The sequence below is a fragment of the Bos javanicus genome, chromosome 23 (genome assembly GCF_032452875.1).
Source record: "Bos javanicus breed banteng chromosome 23, ARS-OSU_banteng_1.0, whole genome shotgun sequence".
Classification (NCBI taxonomy): Eukaryota; Metazoa; Chordata; class Mammalia; order Artiodactyla; family Bovidae; genus Bos; species Bos javanicus.
This window is the reverse complement of record NC_083890.1, coordinates 40,230,240-40,247,291: the sequence shown is the minus strand read 5'-3', so window position 1 is coordinate 40,247,291 and position 17,052 is coordinate 40,230,240. Positions and strand designations below refer to the sequence as shown.

General features: G+C 42.3%; 1 protein-coding gene across 1 annotated transcript in view; it reads left to right on the top strand.

The window, feature by feature from the left end:
* The window catches only part of CAP2 (cyclase associated actin cytoskeleton regulatory protein 2), a 136,673-nt gene extending 120,825 nt beyond the window's left edge, over positions 1–15,848 (top strand). Inside the window, exons 9-13 of the mRNA XM_061398781.1 lie at positions 1,800–1,975; positions 3,497–3,620; positions 3,716–3,798; positions 8,712–8,852; positions 14,045–15,848. Coding sequence (XP_061254765.1) covers positions 1,800–1,975; positions 3,497–3,620; positions 3,716–3,798; positions 8,712–8,852; positions 14,045–14,155 — 635 coding nt within the window. The 3' untranslated portion in view covers positions 14,156–15,848. The remainder of the gene's footprint in view (positions 1–1,799; positions 1,976–3,496; positions 3,621–3,715; positions 3,799–8,711; positions 8,853–14,044) is intronic.
* Positions 15,849–17,052: the final 1,204 nt, after the last annotated feature.

Here is a 17,052-nt window from a genome sequence, read left to right as displayed (position 1 = left end):
CACTCCAACACCAGCTCCAACCAAGGCATCAAGATCAAGTATTTAGAACCTCTGTCCTCAAGCAGTGTATGGGCTTGTCAAAGAATTATATCATTGAACTACCTTTGTCTTCATAGTGAATGGTTAGTTTTTTTTAATCATACACTTAATAAAGTCATTATTGACTATGCCAAAGCCTTTGACTGATGGATCACAATAAACAGTGGAAAATTCTGAAAGAGATGGGAATACCAGACCACCTGACCTGCCTCTTGAGAAACCTGTATGCAGGTCAGGAAGCAAGGTTAGAACTGGACATGGGAACAACAGACTGGTTCCAAATAGGAAAAGGAGTATGTCAAGGCTGTATATTGTCACCCTGCTTATTTAACTTATATGCAGAGAACATCAAGAGAAATGCTGGGCTGGAAGAAGCACAAGCTGGAATCAAGATTGCTGGGAGAAATATCAATAACCTCACATATGCAGATGACACCACCCTTATGGCAGAAAGTGAATAAGAACTAAAGAGCCTCTTGATGAAAGTAAAAGAGGAGAGTGAAAAAGTTGGCTTAAAGCTCAACATTCAGAAAACTAAGATCATGGCATCTGGTCCCATCACTTCATGAGAAATAGATAGGGAAACAGTGGAAATGGTGACAGACTTTTTTTTTTTTTTTTTGGCTCCAAAATCACTGCAGATAGTGATTGCAGCCATGAAATTAAAAGACGCTTACTCCTTGGAAGGAAAGTTATGACCAACCTAGACAGCATATTAAAAAGCAGAGACATTACTTTGTCAACAAAGGTCCGTCTGGTCAAAGCTATGGTTTTTCCAGTAGTCATGTATGGATGTGAGAGGTGGACTATAAAGAAAGCTGAACGCCAAAGAATTGATGCTTTTGAACTGTGGTGTTGGAGAAGACTCTTGAGAGTCCCTTGGACTGCAAGGAGATGCAACCAGTTCATCCTAAAGATCAGTCCTGGGTGTTCACTGGAAGGACTGATGTTGAAGCTGAAACTCCAATACTTTGGCCACCTGATGCAAAGAGCTGAGTCATTTGAAAAGACCCTGATGCTGGGAAAGATTGAGGGCAGGAGGAGAAGGGGACGACAGAGGATAAGATGGTTGGATGGCATCACCGACTCAGTGGACATGAGTTTGGATAAACTACAGGAGTTGGTAATGGACAGGGAGGCCTGGCGTGCTGTGGTTCGTGGGGTTGCAAAGAATCAGACCCGACTGAGCAACTGAACTGAACTGAATAAAGTCATGTTTCCAAAAACCTTATGCAAATATATTTTTGTTTTGTATGGGCAATAGGAATTATGGTATAAGTGTTCTTATGCGCTGGGCTGGGAGCCAAGGACCAAAAAATTGAACAGTTTTTCTGGCTCCAGCTGGCTGCATTGTCCCCTCATCTGTAAAGGAAGAGAATGAACTTATAACCGTTAAATCGATTCTGACCTATGTTTGCTGAAATGCCCTAACTTTTTAGACTATATCTAGGTAATGATTTGGCCACAACAGAAGTAAATCATCGAATTCTTTCTGGTGAGGTAGCTTTTTTGCATAATTTTATCTATCATCTTATCTCCAAAAAGAAGTTCCTCCAATTAAAAACTACTTAACAGTGCTTATATCAACTCTAAACATATGCAGGTCTCAGGCTCTGCATACTAACCTTGAGAAAACACTCAACTGCTAAAATAACATTACTAAAAATTCTTAGGCCGTTTACATCATGTTCATCCAAAAAGTAGGGACGTTTCCCTTTGCATATGATGTAAAGAAATGTGTCTCTGTGTTACCTTCCCAGGACTCCGGCATGTTACAGATGACCAGAAGACATACAAGAATCCCAACCTACGGGCTCATGGAGGACAATCTCCATCTCCTACAAAAAGCCACACTCCAGGCCCCAAGTCTCCCCAGTCTCATCCTTCTAAGAAACACGCTCCTGTGTTAGAGCTGGAAGGGAAGAAATGGAGAGTGGTGAGTGAAGCCCTTTAACTGTATTCCTGATATACTCCAATGAAAGGAGCAATGGCTAAACTGTTTGCCAAGGCCTTAAGGATTTCTAAGGCTTCCCAGGTGGTGCTAGTAATAAAGAACATGTTTGCCAGTGCAGGCAGTGTAAGAGACACGGGTTTGATCCCTGAGTCGGAAAGATCCCTTGGAGGAAGGCATGGTAACTCACTCCCGTATCCTTGCCTGGAAAATCGCATGAACAGAGGAGCCTGGCAGGCTACAGTCCATGGGGTCAGAGAGTCGTACATGACTGAAGTGACTTAGCAGTAGCACTAAGGATTTCTAAGTGAAAAGACAGAGACACAAGTCACTTTCTAGAAACCAAGGCCTTTCTGAATGCTTCCATAAGTGTTTTTTGGTTTTCATTCTTCTCATGTATTTTCTTCAACTTCCTCAAAATTATTCTTTAAACTCTGGTAAAGTGCACATGACAGAAAATTTACCATCTTAGCCTTGACGTGTACATTCAGTGGCATTAAGTACCATCGGACTGCTGTGCAGCCATCACCACCATCCATCCACAGAACTCTTTTCATCTGTCAGAACTGAAGCTCTGTATGCCTTCAACAGTAATTCTCCACTCCCCCTCTCTTCAGCCCCTGGCAACCACCTTTCTACTTTCTGTCTCTATGAATCTGACTCCTCTGTCAGTGAATTTTAATCTGTGCCCCATCTACTGTAGGATCTACTGTAGGATGTTTCATTCTGTTCCACTGACCAAGGTGCTGATATAACCTACTGAGTCACCCATCATTTTCACCATTGTCTGAGCAGGACAGGACACTTTGTATGTGGATGGAAGCTGGTACCCCCTGTCAATCCAGTATGAAAATGTTAGTTACTCAGTCATGTCGGACTCTTTGCAGCCCCATGGACTGTAGCCCATGGAAGGAATTCTCCAGGCAAGAATGCTAGAGTGGGTAGCCATTCCCTTCTCCAGAAGATCTTCCATCCCAGAGATTGAACCCAGGTCTTCTATATTATTGCAAGTGGATTCTTTACCATGTGAGCCATCAGGGAAACCCTGCCAATCCAGGGGGCTTCCCTAAAGGTGGAGGAACAAAGTCCCCAGAAAGGTTGTTGTGCTCTGAAAATACACTGGGACTTGGACCATTGCTAGTCTATGTACCCAACTCCTATTTGCAGATATTGCTACAGTATCAACTCCAGACTCAGCATCCGGACTTAACCAAAAGCTCTCACATCCCTGGCCCAGCCCCTACCCACTAGTTAGTGCCTGACGCCTGACTGTTCACAAGTGGACCCTGACCCCTACCCCCACTCCTCCCCGCCTTCCAAGTAACCATTCCCAACATCACAGAGACAAAGGAAGTCCTGTGGTTTAGTCTGTAAGAAAAAGGTTGCTGAAGAAAGAACATACTGAGAAGCTCTAATTGGTGAATGCCCCACAGTAACTTCAGTATGCAGTGGACTTCATTTTCTGTCTGTCCTTATATTTAATATTTGCCTGTGTTTTAATTTTAGGAATACCAAGAGGACAGGAATGACCTTGTGATTTCAGAGACTGCACTGAGACAGGTGGCTTACATTTTCAAGTGCGGCAAGTCTACTCTGCAGATAAAAGGGAAAATAAATTCCATTATAATTGGTAGGGCAGAACTATGGATCTGTACTCATTATGATAAATTGCTTTTATAAATATGCTGTCTGTATTTAGGATTTTGTTTTGTTTTGTTTTCCTAGACAACTGTAAGAAGTTTGGCCTGGTGTTTGACAATGTGGTGGGCATTGTGGAAGTGATCAACTCCAAGGACATTCAAATGCAGGTAAGTGGTCCTTTCAACCTTGCCCAGCCACCACCAGACCATCCCTTCTGTTTACAAGGGGCCCTCCATGTCCAACTAGAAAACTCTTACTGTCTTTTCTCTAGACACAGCTCTGTCTTCACCTCTTCTCTGAAGCCCTCTCTTACTTCTTGGACAGTGTTAATTCCCCCTTTTCACCCTCTTATAACCCACCCTGTTTTGCACAGCAATTACAAGTTTTCCACTTCTATTTCAGGAATAGCTAATTAATCTTTACAGTTCCATAAATTTGCATAATACCAGCACACAGTAGGTGTTCAGTAAATGTTTGATCGAGTGAGTGATTGGAATGAATCAACTAATGAATGAACCAAAATGGTAAGAGATTCACTTTTCACTTTCATGCATTGGAGAGGAAAATGGCAACCCATTCCGGTGTTCTTGCCTGGAGAATCCCAGGGACGGCGGAGCCTGGTGGTACCCTGCCAAAGAGGATGTTTTTCCCTCAGGAAAAAAAGTGATTCTGGATAAAGTTTTTCTGAAGAGTCAATGAGATTGTCAGCAAAACAACCTGGAAAGTAGGATTGGAATTGAATTTGCAAAAGAGAAGAAAATCTGCACTGTTTAAGCAATTTTAATTTAGCCAAATGGGATTTTATAATATGCCCAAAGCTAAATGACTTCTTACTTTGGCCAACTGTAACTACCGTCTTTGATTATACTCTTTTCATATTGTTAATCACCCCTTATTATCTGATGTTTCCTGATAATGTTTGTTAGACTTGGCTTCCAGTTTTATAGATGGTTCTCTTTGGCTTTACTAAGCTTTTCACCACTGCCTGTCTTAACTGAAGTAGTACATTCCATAGTTGGCACATACGTGGAGATATATTTTAGGACCCTCCATGCAGAGAAAAAATATTTAATCTCTACCTTATACCGTACATGAAAAGTGAAGTCCTAATTGTGAAAAGAAATACTTTTAAACTTTGAGAATAAAATATAGAAGAAAAGGACAAATAAATTTAACCTCATTAAAATATATGTGTTCAACAGAAGACATCAGATGCAAAGCTAAAAGACAAGGCATGGATTGAAGAAAGATACTTGCAATGCAGATTATCCAAAAGGATTTATAACCAGAATTTATAAAGTTAACACAAATCAAATAGAAGAAGACTAACCACCCAATAGAAAAATGGACAAAGAATATTAAGGCAATTCAGAGGAGGAAAAACTGAAGTGTTTGATAAATACATGAAAATATGCATAACCTGCCTAATAGAAGAAGAAATGCAGATTAATTGGGTATGTCCTCTTATACTCATCAGTTTTGAATTCAGGCTGTGCTTACTTTGCAAAGGGATTGTGAGCTGAAACTCATGCATGTCGGAACTGTGCAATTTGAGGACTGCCTATATATTAAAAAGTCTCCTGGTATGAAAATTGTTACGAGAATCCTGATACATCAGTGTTGAAAGAGCAAAGTTATTACACTCACCGTGCAGAGAAATTGGCACCATCTAATAACGTCAAAGACAGTCATAGCCTGTAACTGAGCAATTTCACTCTTGGGCGTGTGCACCTAAGAAGCTCCAATACATATGTTGATGAGACGTGTAAAACTGTTTATTGCAGTATTATTCATAATGGCAATAAAACCCAGAACAATTTAAATGTCCAACAGCTGGTAAATGAACAAATAAATCCACCTAATAGAATACTGTATAATAGTTAAAATAATTGAATACACTTACATGTTTAAAAACAGGGAAATCTCAAAAGCAACCTTGAGTGATAAAGGCAAATTACAGAACAACAGGCATTGTATAATGTGTCCCTTTATATAAAGATCAAAGACATGCAAAACAGTATGCACATGTGAAATGTACTCATGTAGGCTCGAGTTCACCTCAGGAGCCAAGCCTGCTGTGAACCGTAAACACAAAATTCAGAAGAGTAGTTAAGTCTGTGGAGGGAAGAAGGGAGCACAGGGAGATGGTGGATGGTATAGAGGGCCTTTCTACTACAGTATAAGATTATAGCTCTAAAAATAAGGCAAATAAGCCAAAAAGTTAAATTCTGATAAAGCTGGTTAACAGACATATATATGTATATGCATATTTATTTTTCTTTGTGTGCTCCCATGTTTGAAATATATCCTAGTTTTTTCGAAGCTATGAGCCTTAAAATAATCTGGAAGGATGAATCATGGTTATCTGTCCAAGAGGGATAGAAACTTGGCAGCCTGGCTCAGGAACAAGAGAGAGACATTTTACTGAACACTTCTCAAACTTCTGGATGTTCAAACCAAGTGAATTTCATTACCTATTTAAAACATTTAATAAACTATTTTAAAAGGGCCTGGACACAATGAAGACGGAAAGCAGATTAGTGCAGGCTGCCTGGCGATGAGGACAAATTGACTATAAATGGGCAATGGGGATATTTGGGGGATGATGGAAATATTCTAAAACTGAATTGAAGTGACGGTTACACGAATTTACTGAGTACCATTAAACTGTACACTTAAAGTAGGTGAATTTTATGTTTGCACAGTTTACTTCGATAATGCTATTTAAAAGATTTCAAGGGGATTTCCCTGGTGGTCCAGTGGCTAAGACTCCATGCTCCAAATTCAGGAGGCCCAGGTTCAAACCCTCATCAGGAAACTAGATCCCACATGCTGCAACCAAGAATTCACATGATGCAATTAAAGATCCTGAATGCCCAGGCTTCCATGGTGGCTCAGTGGTGAGGAATCTGCCTGCTAATGCAGGAGACATGGGTTCGATCCCTGATCTGGAAAGATACAACATGCAGAGGCACAGCTGAGTCCATGTGCCAGAACTTTTGATGAACCTATGCTCTAGAGACCAGGACCCACGACTCCTGAGCCCGTGTGCTGCAACTGCTGAAGCTCACACGGCCTAGAGCCCGTGCTCTGCAGCAAGGGAAGCCACCACAGCGAGAAGCCTGAGCACCACAGCGAGAGAGTAGCCCCCACTCGCCGCAACTAGAGAACATTGGCGAACAGCAACGAAGACCCGGCACAGTAAAATAAATAAATAAATAACTTTTTATAAAAAGATCCTGAATGCCACAACTAAGACCCGGCACAGCCACATTAATTAATTTTAAAAGATTGAAAGGAAGAAAAGGACATGGATTCGTGTGATTTAGTTCAGTTATTCAAAAAATAGTACAAATTGTGGGAGAGAGAAGAGACTTAAGATATTATGTGGAAATTTTGAAAGCTTTTATAGAAAAATGAAGAAAGTTAATACAGATACATGCATTACATGCTACAGCATTGGCCTGGGCAAGGTCACATATCACCTGTCACTCAACAGAGAAGCTACTTGTTAGTCCAGTTCTCCTGATAAGAAACAATCTCTGTTCTCAAAAGGTTTACAGACTACAAGGGATAAAAGGCATATATTGTATGTAATTTGCTCTAAGGAAATACTGACTAAGATGCTGTGGAAATGACAGTTCTTATCCTATCAGGACTATTTTTTTAAATTGTACTGTTTTTCAGATTTTTCATAGATGTTCTAGCATTTGTAAGGTAATACAGTGATAAATAAACAAAACTAAAACGCCTTTGCATACTGTGCTATCCTCATGAGACCCCGCTCTGTCTCATAAATGAATTGCCTAAGACACCCTGACAAATTACTTGCATTCCCTTTGCTTGCCAGGTATTCATACAGTTCTGGGCAGTATGGAAATGCTCTCCATCATTATAAAATAAATCTAGAAATTGTCAAAACATTACTGCTGACACATTCTTGATATATAGATATAGGTATTATTTTATTTTATTTATGGCAAAGCCTTGTTGCTTAGCTGACCTTAAACTACCTCTGCCTTTTTTTTTCCCTCGCTGTGGCTCAGTTCCAACTCAGTGTCCAGTTTCTACGGGGAGAGGAGAAAACAGAGCAGTGTGGTGGCCTGGCTGGGCTCCCCCAAGGAGTTCTTTACATCACCTGCACCATCACAAGCCTTGCTCTTTAATTTGCAACCCAGTCTTTTCTTCAGAGTGAAAGAGGAGATGTTTTTATCGCTTCAGTTACCATTACAAGAAGGAAAATTATAGAGTTGTAATATGGTCGTTGGGGGAACAGTCTGTCCCTGTAGAGATTTGGGGGTGGGGGGGCAAGGTGGGGGGCGGCTATGTCTGAAAACAGGACTGTAAAAAAGAAATTTTAAACTGATCAGAATTTTTATAGCACTTGATATTTGTAATAATACAAAGAACCACCTCCTCTTGTGTATGGTACTATTTACCCATACAATGAGTGGCCTGAACCAAGTCTCCAGTTTGGGCTCCTGAAATGAATACATTTCAAAATACCTAGACACTCTTTATCTCATTTAAGCTCTGCATTCAGCCAGTGTGATTTTTATCTAGCAAAGGACTTATGTGAGAAGAATTGTAGTGATTTTTACTTATTCTTACTTAGATTGAGGGAAAAAAATCTACTCATTTACATAATAATTTACTCTTAAAGGACAGTATTCATGCGTGTTTTCATCCAAGTTTCCTAGAGATGTGTCAAAACTAAAATTTTAAGCACATAAAAGCAAAAGCATCTTGTTTCTTTTATCATGAAATCAAATATATGCTTCATTTCCACTAATAGGGTTGTGAAGCATCTTCTGAACATTTAGCTGCTGTTTTCAAATTAGTCCCTTTGTTTGTGTCAGGAAAGAGACCCTGAGGTTTGAGAATCCCCTGGTGTAGTCCATTCATTCTGTCCCCAAATGACACCTATTAATTCACCTTGGAGACACTGTCGTCAACCAACCTCCCCAGCCCTGACCGAGATATTCCTAACGCTTGCTTAGGCCCGTGGACTGTACTTATTTGGGGATATTGGAATTTCTATTTATTTGCTTTGGCCCTAGATTTTTTTTTTCTATTTCAGGTAATGGGGAAAGTGCCAACAATTTCCATTAATAAGACAGAAGGCTGCCACATATACCTCAGTGAAGATGCGTTAGACTGTGAGATTGTGAGTGCCAAGTCATCTGAAATGAATATACTTATCCCTCAGGATGGTGATTATGTAAGTACCTTTTAGAAGACTGTAAAGAAGTTTTCATGATTAACATTCTTAGAGACTGATTAGTCACCTACCAATCTTTGAGCTTCCTGTGTAGAAAAATGTGCAGTTAAGAAAGGAACTCAAGAGAATGGCCTTTCACAATTGGGCTCCCCTGTTAGTTTCTTGACTGTGCCCAGTCCTGGATTTGTGGTTCTCAAAGTGGTTTCCTAATAATTACCTTAATGGGCTGCTGCTGCTGCTGCTGCTGCTAAGTCGCTTCAGTCGTGTCTGACTCTGTGCGACCCCATAGACGGCAGCCTACCAGGCTCCCTCGTCCCTGGGAATCTCCAGGCAAGAACACTGGAGTGGGTTGCCATTTCCTTCTCCAATGCATGAAAGTGAAAAGTGAAAGTGAAGTTGCTCAGTCGTGTCCGACTCTTAGCGACCCCATGGATCGCAGCCCACCAGGCTCCTCCGTCCATGGGATTTTCCAGGCAAGAGTACCAGAGTGGGGTGCCATTGCCTTCTCCGCCTTAATGGGCTAGCTTTCATCAAATAGTAAGGGCCCTCGTGGCTCAGATGGTAAGAATCTGCCTGCAGTGCAGGAGACCTGGGCTCAATCCCTGAGTCGGGAAGATCCCCTGGAAAAGGAAATGGCAACTCACTCCCATATTCTTGCCTGGAGAATCCCATGGACAGAGGAGCCTGGCAAGCCACAATCCATGGGGTCGCAAAGAGTCAGACACGACTGAGTGACTAACACATCATCATCATCATCAAATAGTAGACCAGGTGTCTGAGCTTATTTTACTAGGACTTGTTATTTTCCTTTGGTATGATGGGGGCGTGGGCTTCCTGGTGGCTCAGATGGTAAAGAATCTGCCTACAATGCAGGAAACCTGGGTTCAGTCCCTGGTAGGGAAGACCTCCTGGAGAAGGGAATGGCAGTGCACTCCAGTATTCTTGCCTGGAGAATTCCATGGACAGAGGAGCCTGGAGGGCTACAGTCCACAGGGTCACAAAGAGTCGGACACGACTGAGGGACTGACACATGGTGGGGGCAAAAGGGAAGAAGGAGAAATGCTTTGGGGGCAAGCAGAGGGAAAGGAGGTAATAATAAGTGAACCTATTTGTACAGTGGTTCTCAAACCCAGCATGAGAACCAGCTAAGGATTTCTCTGGCTGTTGATGCAGTGTTAAGATGCAGTGCTTCCAAGGCAGGTTGATCCTTGGTCAGGGAACTAAGATTCCACTTGCCACGTGGCACAGTCAACAATTAAAAAAAAAAAAAATCAGCTGGGAAACATGATGAAAATACCAGGTCCCAAACTTTGCACCGAGAGGTTAGAATCAGGAGGATTGGAATGGGGTCCAGGAATCCGTGGTTTAATATATCCCAGATGATTCTGATGCCATCAGCCCATCCAGTGGCCTTCTGAGAAACACTCACCTAAGCTACCAGGTATTTTCTTTGTCTCTTCTCCTCACCAAAGCAGTTTCTAAAAGGTGCAAGCCCATAGTCTCACATTGAAAAGGAAGTATAAACAGATACACTTTTTGCGTCACACAATGTAGTGGACTTGCTGGTTGTTGCCATTTGGTGGCAAGTTATTAATATTTCTTCCTAGTAGTCTTTGCTTCTTGAAAGAGAAATAAATCCAGAGATCATTCCCTCTGGTCCTAACTGTACAAGGAAGCAGTGAACCAGGGAAGGATGGGATAAAACGTAACTTAGCCAGGCACACCTTTGAAAGGGGAGCCCCCACAGTCCCATCAGCCTGTGGGTCAGTCACTGGTGGTCTGCACAGCAGTCAGCACTTGGGTTAATGTCTTTAAGCAGACAATGAGATTGCTGCCATGTTTTCAGTAAGCCCTTTTCCGGCGCACACCACACACTGCTGCCCAGAATTCACTATTTAAGTCTGAAAAGCAAAACTGCAAGCATTGGGCCATGCTACATGAGGTATTCAGACTGCCTAACCCTGAGCTATAAAGCATCTCGTCTCGGGCTTTCCACCTGAAGAAGCTACTGAAGAGCTGAAGCCAATACAGAGCAGCTTCAGAAGGAAGCCAAAAATTAGGGAGACGCTTACTCCTTGGAAGGAAAGTTATGACCAACCTAGATAGCATATTCAAAAGCAGAGACATTACTTTGCCAACAAAGGTCCATCTAGTCAAGGCTATGGTTTTTCCTGTGGTCGTGTATGGATGTGAGAGTTGGACTGTGAAGAAGGCTGAGCGCTGAAGAAGTGATGCTTTTGAACTGTGGTGTTGGAGAAGACTCTTGAGAGTCCCTTGGACTGCAAGGAGATCCAACCAGTCCATTCTGAAGGAGATCAGCCCTGGGATTTCTTTGGAAGGAATGATGCTGAAGCTGAAACTCCAGTACTTTGGCCACCTCATGCAAAGAGTTGACTCATTGGAAAAGACTCTGATGCTGGGAGGGATTGGGGGCAGGAGGAGAAGGGGATGACAGAGGATGAGATGGCTGGGTGGCATCACTGACCCGATGGACGTGAGTCTGACTGATCTCCGGGAGTTGGTGACGGACAGGGAGGCCTGGCGTGCTGCGATTCATGGGGTCGCAAAGAGTCAGACACGACTGAGCGACTGATCTGATCTGATCTGAAGCAGAAGGTTCAGCTGCAGGGGAACTGGATCTGCTAAGAATAACTGTGAGGGTTTGCACGAGCACTCCAGGCTAATTAAACTAGAACCCCTGGATGTGGTACCCCGACATCTGTCTTGGTTAAAGCTTCCTTGGTGATTCCAGTGTGGAGCCAAGATTGAGATCCAATGACCTAAAGGATGAGTAGAGCTCAACACCTAAGCTTTCATGCTGAGAACGTAGTCTCCCCTCAATAGGTGAATTGTCTGTGCCCTCAGTGCGTTTTGCCGTTGTAGGTAGCAGGGAGCAATAGAGAGGTCCTGCCGTGGGCATGGTAATCTGGCAGTGGAGGGTGGGGATGACTCATCCGAAAGAAATCAGTCTCCCAGAGAAGATCTGTCATCCCATTGCTATCATGGCACTGCCAAGAAAGATCGGGAACAGCTGTAGTACAGTTACGATCAAAGAGGGGCCTTCACTCTGGAGCATTCTCCGCCTGGCTTGGTGCTTAAGAGCAAACACCAAGCCTGGTTTACTCGTGAAGAGCCCCAGAAGGGGTATTGGACACACACACACACTTATTCAGACTGTAGCTTCTTTGCTTCATGGTAAGACTCCATTGCAGGGAATTCCTGGTGGTCCAGTGGTTAAGACTCTGGGTCCACTTTCCATCCCTGGCCAGGGAACTAAGATCCCACAAACCAAGGAATTGTTGTTGAGTCACTAAGTCGTGTCTGACTCTTTGCAACCCCATGAACTACAAGCACACGAGGCTTCCCTGTCCTTCACTATCTCCCGGAGTTTGCTCAAATTCATGTCCAAGGAGAGCAGCCAAAAAAGAAAAAGAAAAGACTCCATTCCAAATTTCACTTGAGAATTCATGACAGAAAGGGCTTTCCCTTTAAAGTAAATAAATAAATAGCCTCTTACAAAAGAAACAGCTAGATCCTACTTCAAGGAAGCTATGTGTCCATGTGTGTTTTCCACTGAAACATCACATCTCACCAACAGATGAGCACCAGCCCTTCAAACTGTGGTTTGTACAGGAAGTCCAGAGAGGCCACAAAACCAGAAGCAAGGAGACTGCTCCTCACCTTCCTTTTCTGCTCTCTTCTGTAACGACTGGGGACTCACTATCTATGGAAAGGAGAGACCCCAAGCTAATTTTATTTTGTCTAGTCTACAATTTTTAATGCTTTTTAAGAAAAATCATGTGGTTTTTATGGCTCACGAAGCTTGAGGGATCTTAGTTCCCCGACCAAGGGTTGAACCAGCACCCCCTGCAATGGAAGCCCAGAATCCTAACCACTGGCATGCTAATTCGCTTCAGTCATGTCCTGTGAGCCTATGGACTGTAGCCCACCAGGCTCCTCTGCCAATGGAATTCTCCAGGCAAGAATACTGGAGTGGGTTGCCATGCCCTCCTCCAGGGGATCTTCCCTACCTAGGGATCGAACCTGCATCTCTTATGTCTCCTGCATTGGCAGGCGGGTTCTTTACTACTTAGCGCCACCTGGGGAGCCCCCTAACCACTGGACTACCAGGGAATTCCCTATTCTGCATTTTTCTTTGTGTATGTGTGAGTGTGTGAGGGAGGGAGGAGGATATGGTGTGTAGTGTATCTGGGTGGCATGTGTGCGTGTATTTCCCGATGGAAAGAGTAGGAAAACAGGATGTATAACAAATGTATATACAACTTGCAGCACATTTTTATATGTTATCAAAGAGTAGATAGATATAACACTGGGACAAAGCCCTTATCAGTGTGACTGGGGAGCAGCCTCAGCATCCCCTGGGGACTTGTTGAAAACATAGACTGTCATCCTATGTCCTTGATCTGCTGAGGCAGAGTCTGCCTTTCAACAAGGTCCCCAGTTGATGGTTGTGCATGTTTGAGTCTGGTGCAGAGTCATGGGTAAGAGAGGATGTCTAAGGTTTGAATTCTGGCTGCTCAGAGGCTTGACCTCTCAGGCCTCTGTTTCCTGTAGGTGGCATTTCAATAATATCTAGTTCTTAGTGTTCTTGTCGGAGAAGGCAATGGCAGCTCACTCCAGCGTTCTTGCCTGGAGAATCCCAGGGACAGGGGAGCCTGGTGGGCTGCCGTCTACGGGGTCGTACAGAGTCGGACACGACTGAAGCGATTTAGCAGCAGCAGCAGCAGCAGCGGTGTTCTTGTAGGGATTAACTTGAGTTCATTCATACCTGGTGTTCCACAGAACACCTGGTTCTTAGTAAGTTCTGGCATTAATGAGGATGCTGGCAGGCAGTCACAGAGCTGTCATATGACCATGCAGGTTTGGGATCTCTAAAATGTCTTTGTCCACCATGTAACAGGGCTTCCCTGGTGGCTCCTGCCAATGCAGGAGATGCAGGTTTGATCCTTGGGTCGGGAAGATTGCCTGGAGAAGGAAATGGCAACCCAGTCCAGTATTCTGGGCTGGGAAATCCCATGGACAGAAGAACAGTCCCATGGACTGGCGGGCTACAGTCCATGGGGTTGCAAAGAGTCAGACACACCTGAGTGACTGAGCATGACTCTAATCAGCCATCCATCAGTTTGCAAAGCCTTGGTTTAAATAATCTTGCTCTTATTGCTTTTTTCCAGAGAGAATTTCCTGTTCCTGAACAGTTCAAAACAGCCTGGGATGGAGCCAAGCTAATCACTGAACCTACAGAAATCATGGTTTCTGAGAGACCACCAAAGCCCCTGACCTGAATCCCCACCCCAACATGAAAAAAAGAAACACGAATAGCAGCAGCATTAAGGACCTAGACGTTGCAGTGGCACCTACTGCTTTAGTTTTGGCCTCCAACGATTCTGTGCTGTAGAAGCGGCATCGTTTCTGGCACACCTCTGAGGGCTTTTGAAATATTTAACATTTCTTCATGATTTGCCTTTGTGTGTGATTTTGAGTTCCACATGATGACTTGTGAGCATTACATATTTAAAGGGAAAAAAAGAGAATTCTGTTCCCCTCATATCATTTTCACAGTAGCTGAGAGGTGAAGGTACTGCATGGCTCACTTTTATACTTAGGTTTAATTGCTAGTTGAAAATAAAACCTTCGGGAATCTAAGATGTACATTTTTACCTTTTAGGCAATTTCCATATATATAGTAGTAGTATGCTCTAAAAAGGTATGATTTCTGTTTTCTTATTTTTACCACCTTTATCAGCATGAATACACTGCCAGCCTGAATACATATTTGCTTTAAAAACATAAAGTTCCATACTAACATATCCAGTTTCTTGGTCCTTGAAAAGACCTGTATTCTTTACAGTTACCAAAAACCTAAAGTAAACTCTAATGATTCATCTTAAATATTTTTCTGCCATGTCACTTGGGAAACTTTACTTCTCTGCATAAAGATTTTTATGCAAAAACATTGATAGGAAGAAGCAGGGTGTTTTTGTTTTGAGTTTTTCTAATACCTCAGAATTTTGCTCTAGGAACAAGCTCAGTGGTTGTTTTCCAGTTTTGAACCTGTGAGATATCAGATGCCTTGTAAGTGGTGTCTTTAACGTTTTATTATAGACTTTCTTCTTTTCCACTTGCCAGACTTGCTAACTAGTCTCAAAAATGAAAATTAAAAAGCCATAGTTATATTACAACTTTTAAAATCTAAAGAATTGTTTGTTGGCTTGGCTCGCTGCTCCTGCTTTGTGTTATTGATAGTACATGCTTTTTCCATAGAAGAGTAACTCTGATAATCCTTTTTATCTTTTTAGTACCTGATGCTGAAAGCCTGCAACTTCTTGGATCACTTGTAGTGCATTCTAGTATAATGCTTGCAGACCCAGTACAAGCATATATATTGTGCCTATTACAGCCTTTGGAATACATCATTTCTGTTTTTAAAATATCTTCTATAACCATATAGTACTCAGATTACTAATGCTCGTGTACCACAGTTTTGCTATAAAAGTTTTTGTCCAAAAGAATAATGTTGTGGCTTTAGTAAATATCTTTTTTTTCAACAGTAAACTTATTCTGAAATAAAGTAAAATTCTAATTGTTTAAATACTGTGATGAATTCAGGGTGTTAACATTTTTTTTTCCTCTTTGATTTGCCCTTTGCTCATATGTCAGCTTTAGGAAAGAGAGCTGAGTCTTTCTAGTTGAATTAGAGAATTTATCCAGTATGCCATCAGCTTCCCTGAAGAACAGACTTCTTCTAAACATCAGATAAAGCCAAATGTAGTAGGAAGGACTGTCAGAAAATTCTAGAATCGAGTTTTTTCTTTAATTGAAGTATAGTTGATTTGCACTATTGGATTAGTTTCAGGTATACAGAGTAGTGATTCAGTTATATTTTTTGCAGATTATATTCCATTACAGATTATTACACAATATTGACTATAATTCCCTATCCTATACAATAAATCCTCATTGCTTACCTGTTTTTCATATTGTAGTTTGTTGTTGTTTAGTCGCTAAGTCGTGTTCAACTCTTTTGCGACCCCGTGGTCTGTTTCCTCCCAGGCTTCTCTGTCCATGAGAAGAAACTCTCGAAGGTCATTAACTTTAGTGGCTTTATCTCATTTCTCATCCACTGAGAATTTTTTCCCCAATAATTTTATTTATTTATTTTTAGCTGTGCTGGGTCTCCGTTGTTGCATGGGCTTTTCTCTAGTTGCTGTGAGCAGAGCCTACTCTCTAGTTGCCATGCACAGGCTTCTCAGTGGTGGCTTCTCTTGTTTCTGAGCACAGGCTCTAGAGTGCACAGGCTGCAGAAGCTGTGCACGTGGGCTCAGGAGTTGTGGCTCCCAGGCTCTGCAGCGCAGGCTGTAGTTGTGGCGTATGGGCTTAGTTGCCCCCCAGCATGTGGGGTCTTCCTGGATCAGGGATTGAACCTGTGTCTCCTGCGTTGGCAGGCAGACTCTTTACCACTGAGCCATCAGGGAAGCCCTGAGATTCTTGATGCTGCCCTTTCCTCATTAAACTTCCTTTGATTTGGTGATACACAATATACTTCTCATACTCTTGTCCCTTTTATCTTCCCCTTCCTCTCAACTGCTCAGCCATCTCCTTTGACTTCATCTATCACCTCTATGTAGATGACGCCTCCAGATTCTTAACTCCAAGTATCCAGAGAGTATTTCAGTCTGCCTGTCCCAACTCCTTTCAACATGATAAGATGCATGCACATTGCCCACACATAGCATCTTTTCCTCATCTGCATTTCTAGTTTGAGTCAGTCTCCTCATACCTTTCATCATAGATGTAAAATCAGCCGTTTCCTGTGATAGGAAACACTGAAAGAGAACCATGAGCTGGAGAAAACCATGGTTCAGTCTTGAGCGTGTTTAACTCAGCACATCTTTGTGATGCTTAGTTGGAAGTGGAGAATAGACGGTTGAATACGGGTTTGGAGTCTTTTCATTGTGTCTGATACCAAATCTTTAAGGATCATTTCAGAAGTAAAATATATTTTTAAATGACTTTTATGAAACATGTTCATTTCCAAAGAATTATTTTAAACCATTGGCACTCTCTGTACCACTTGATATACAGTTATAATTTTAAAGGCTTTAATTGCCTCAACCGAGACAAGTTGATTTTATAGTCTTTCACAGATTTCTTTTGCAAGTTTAACTATTTTAATGTTTCT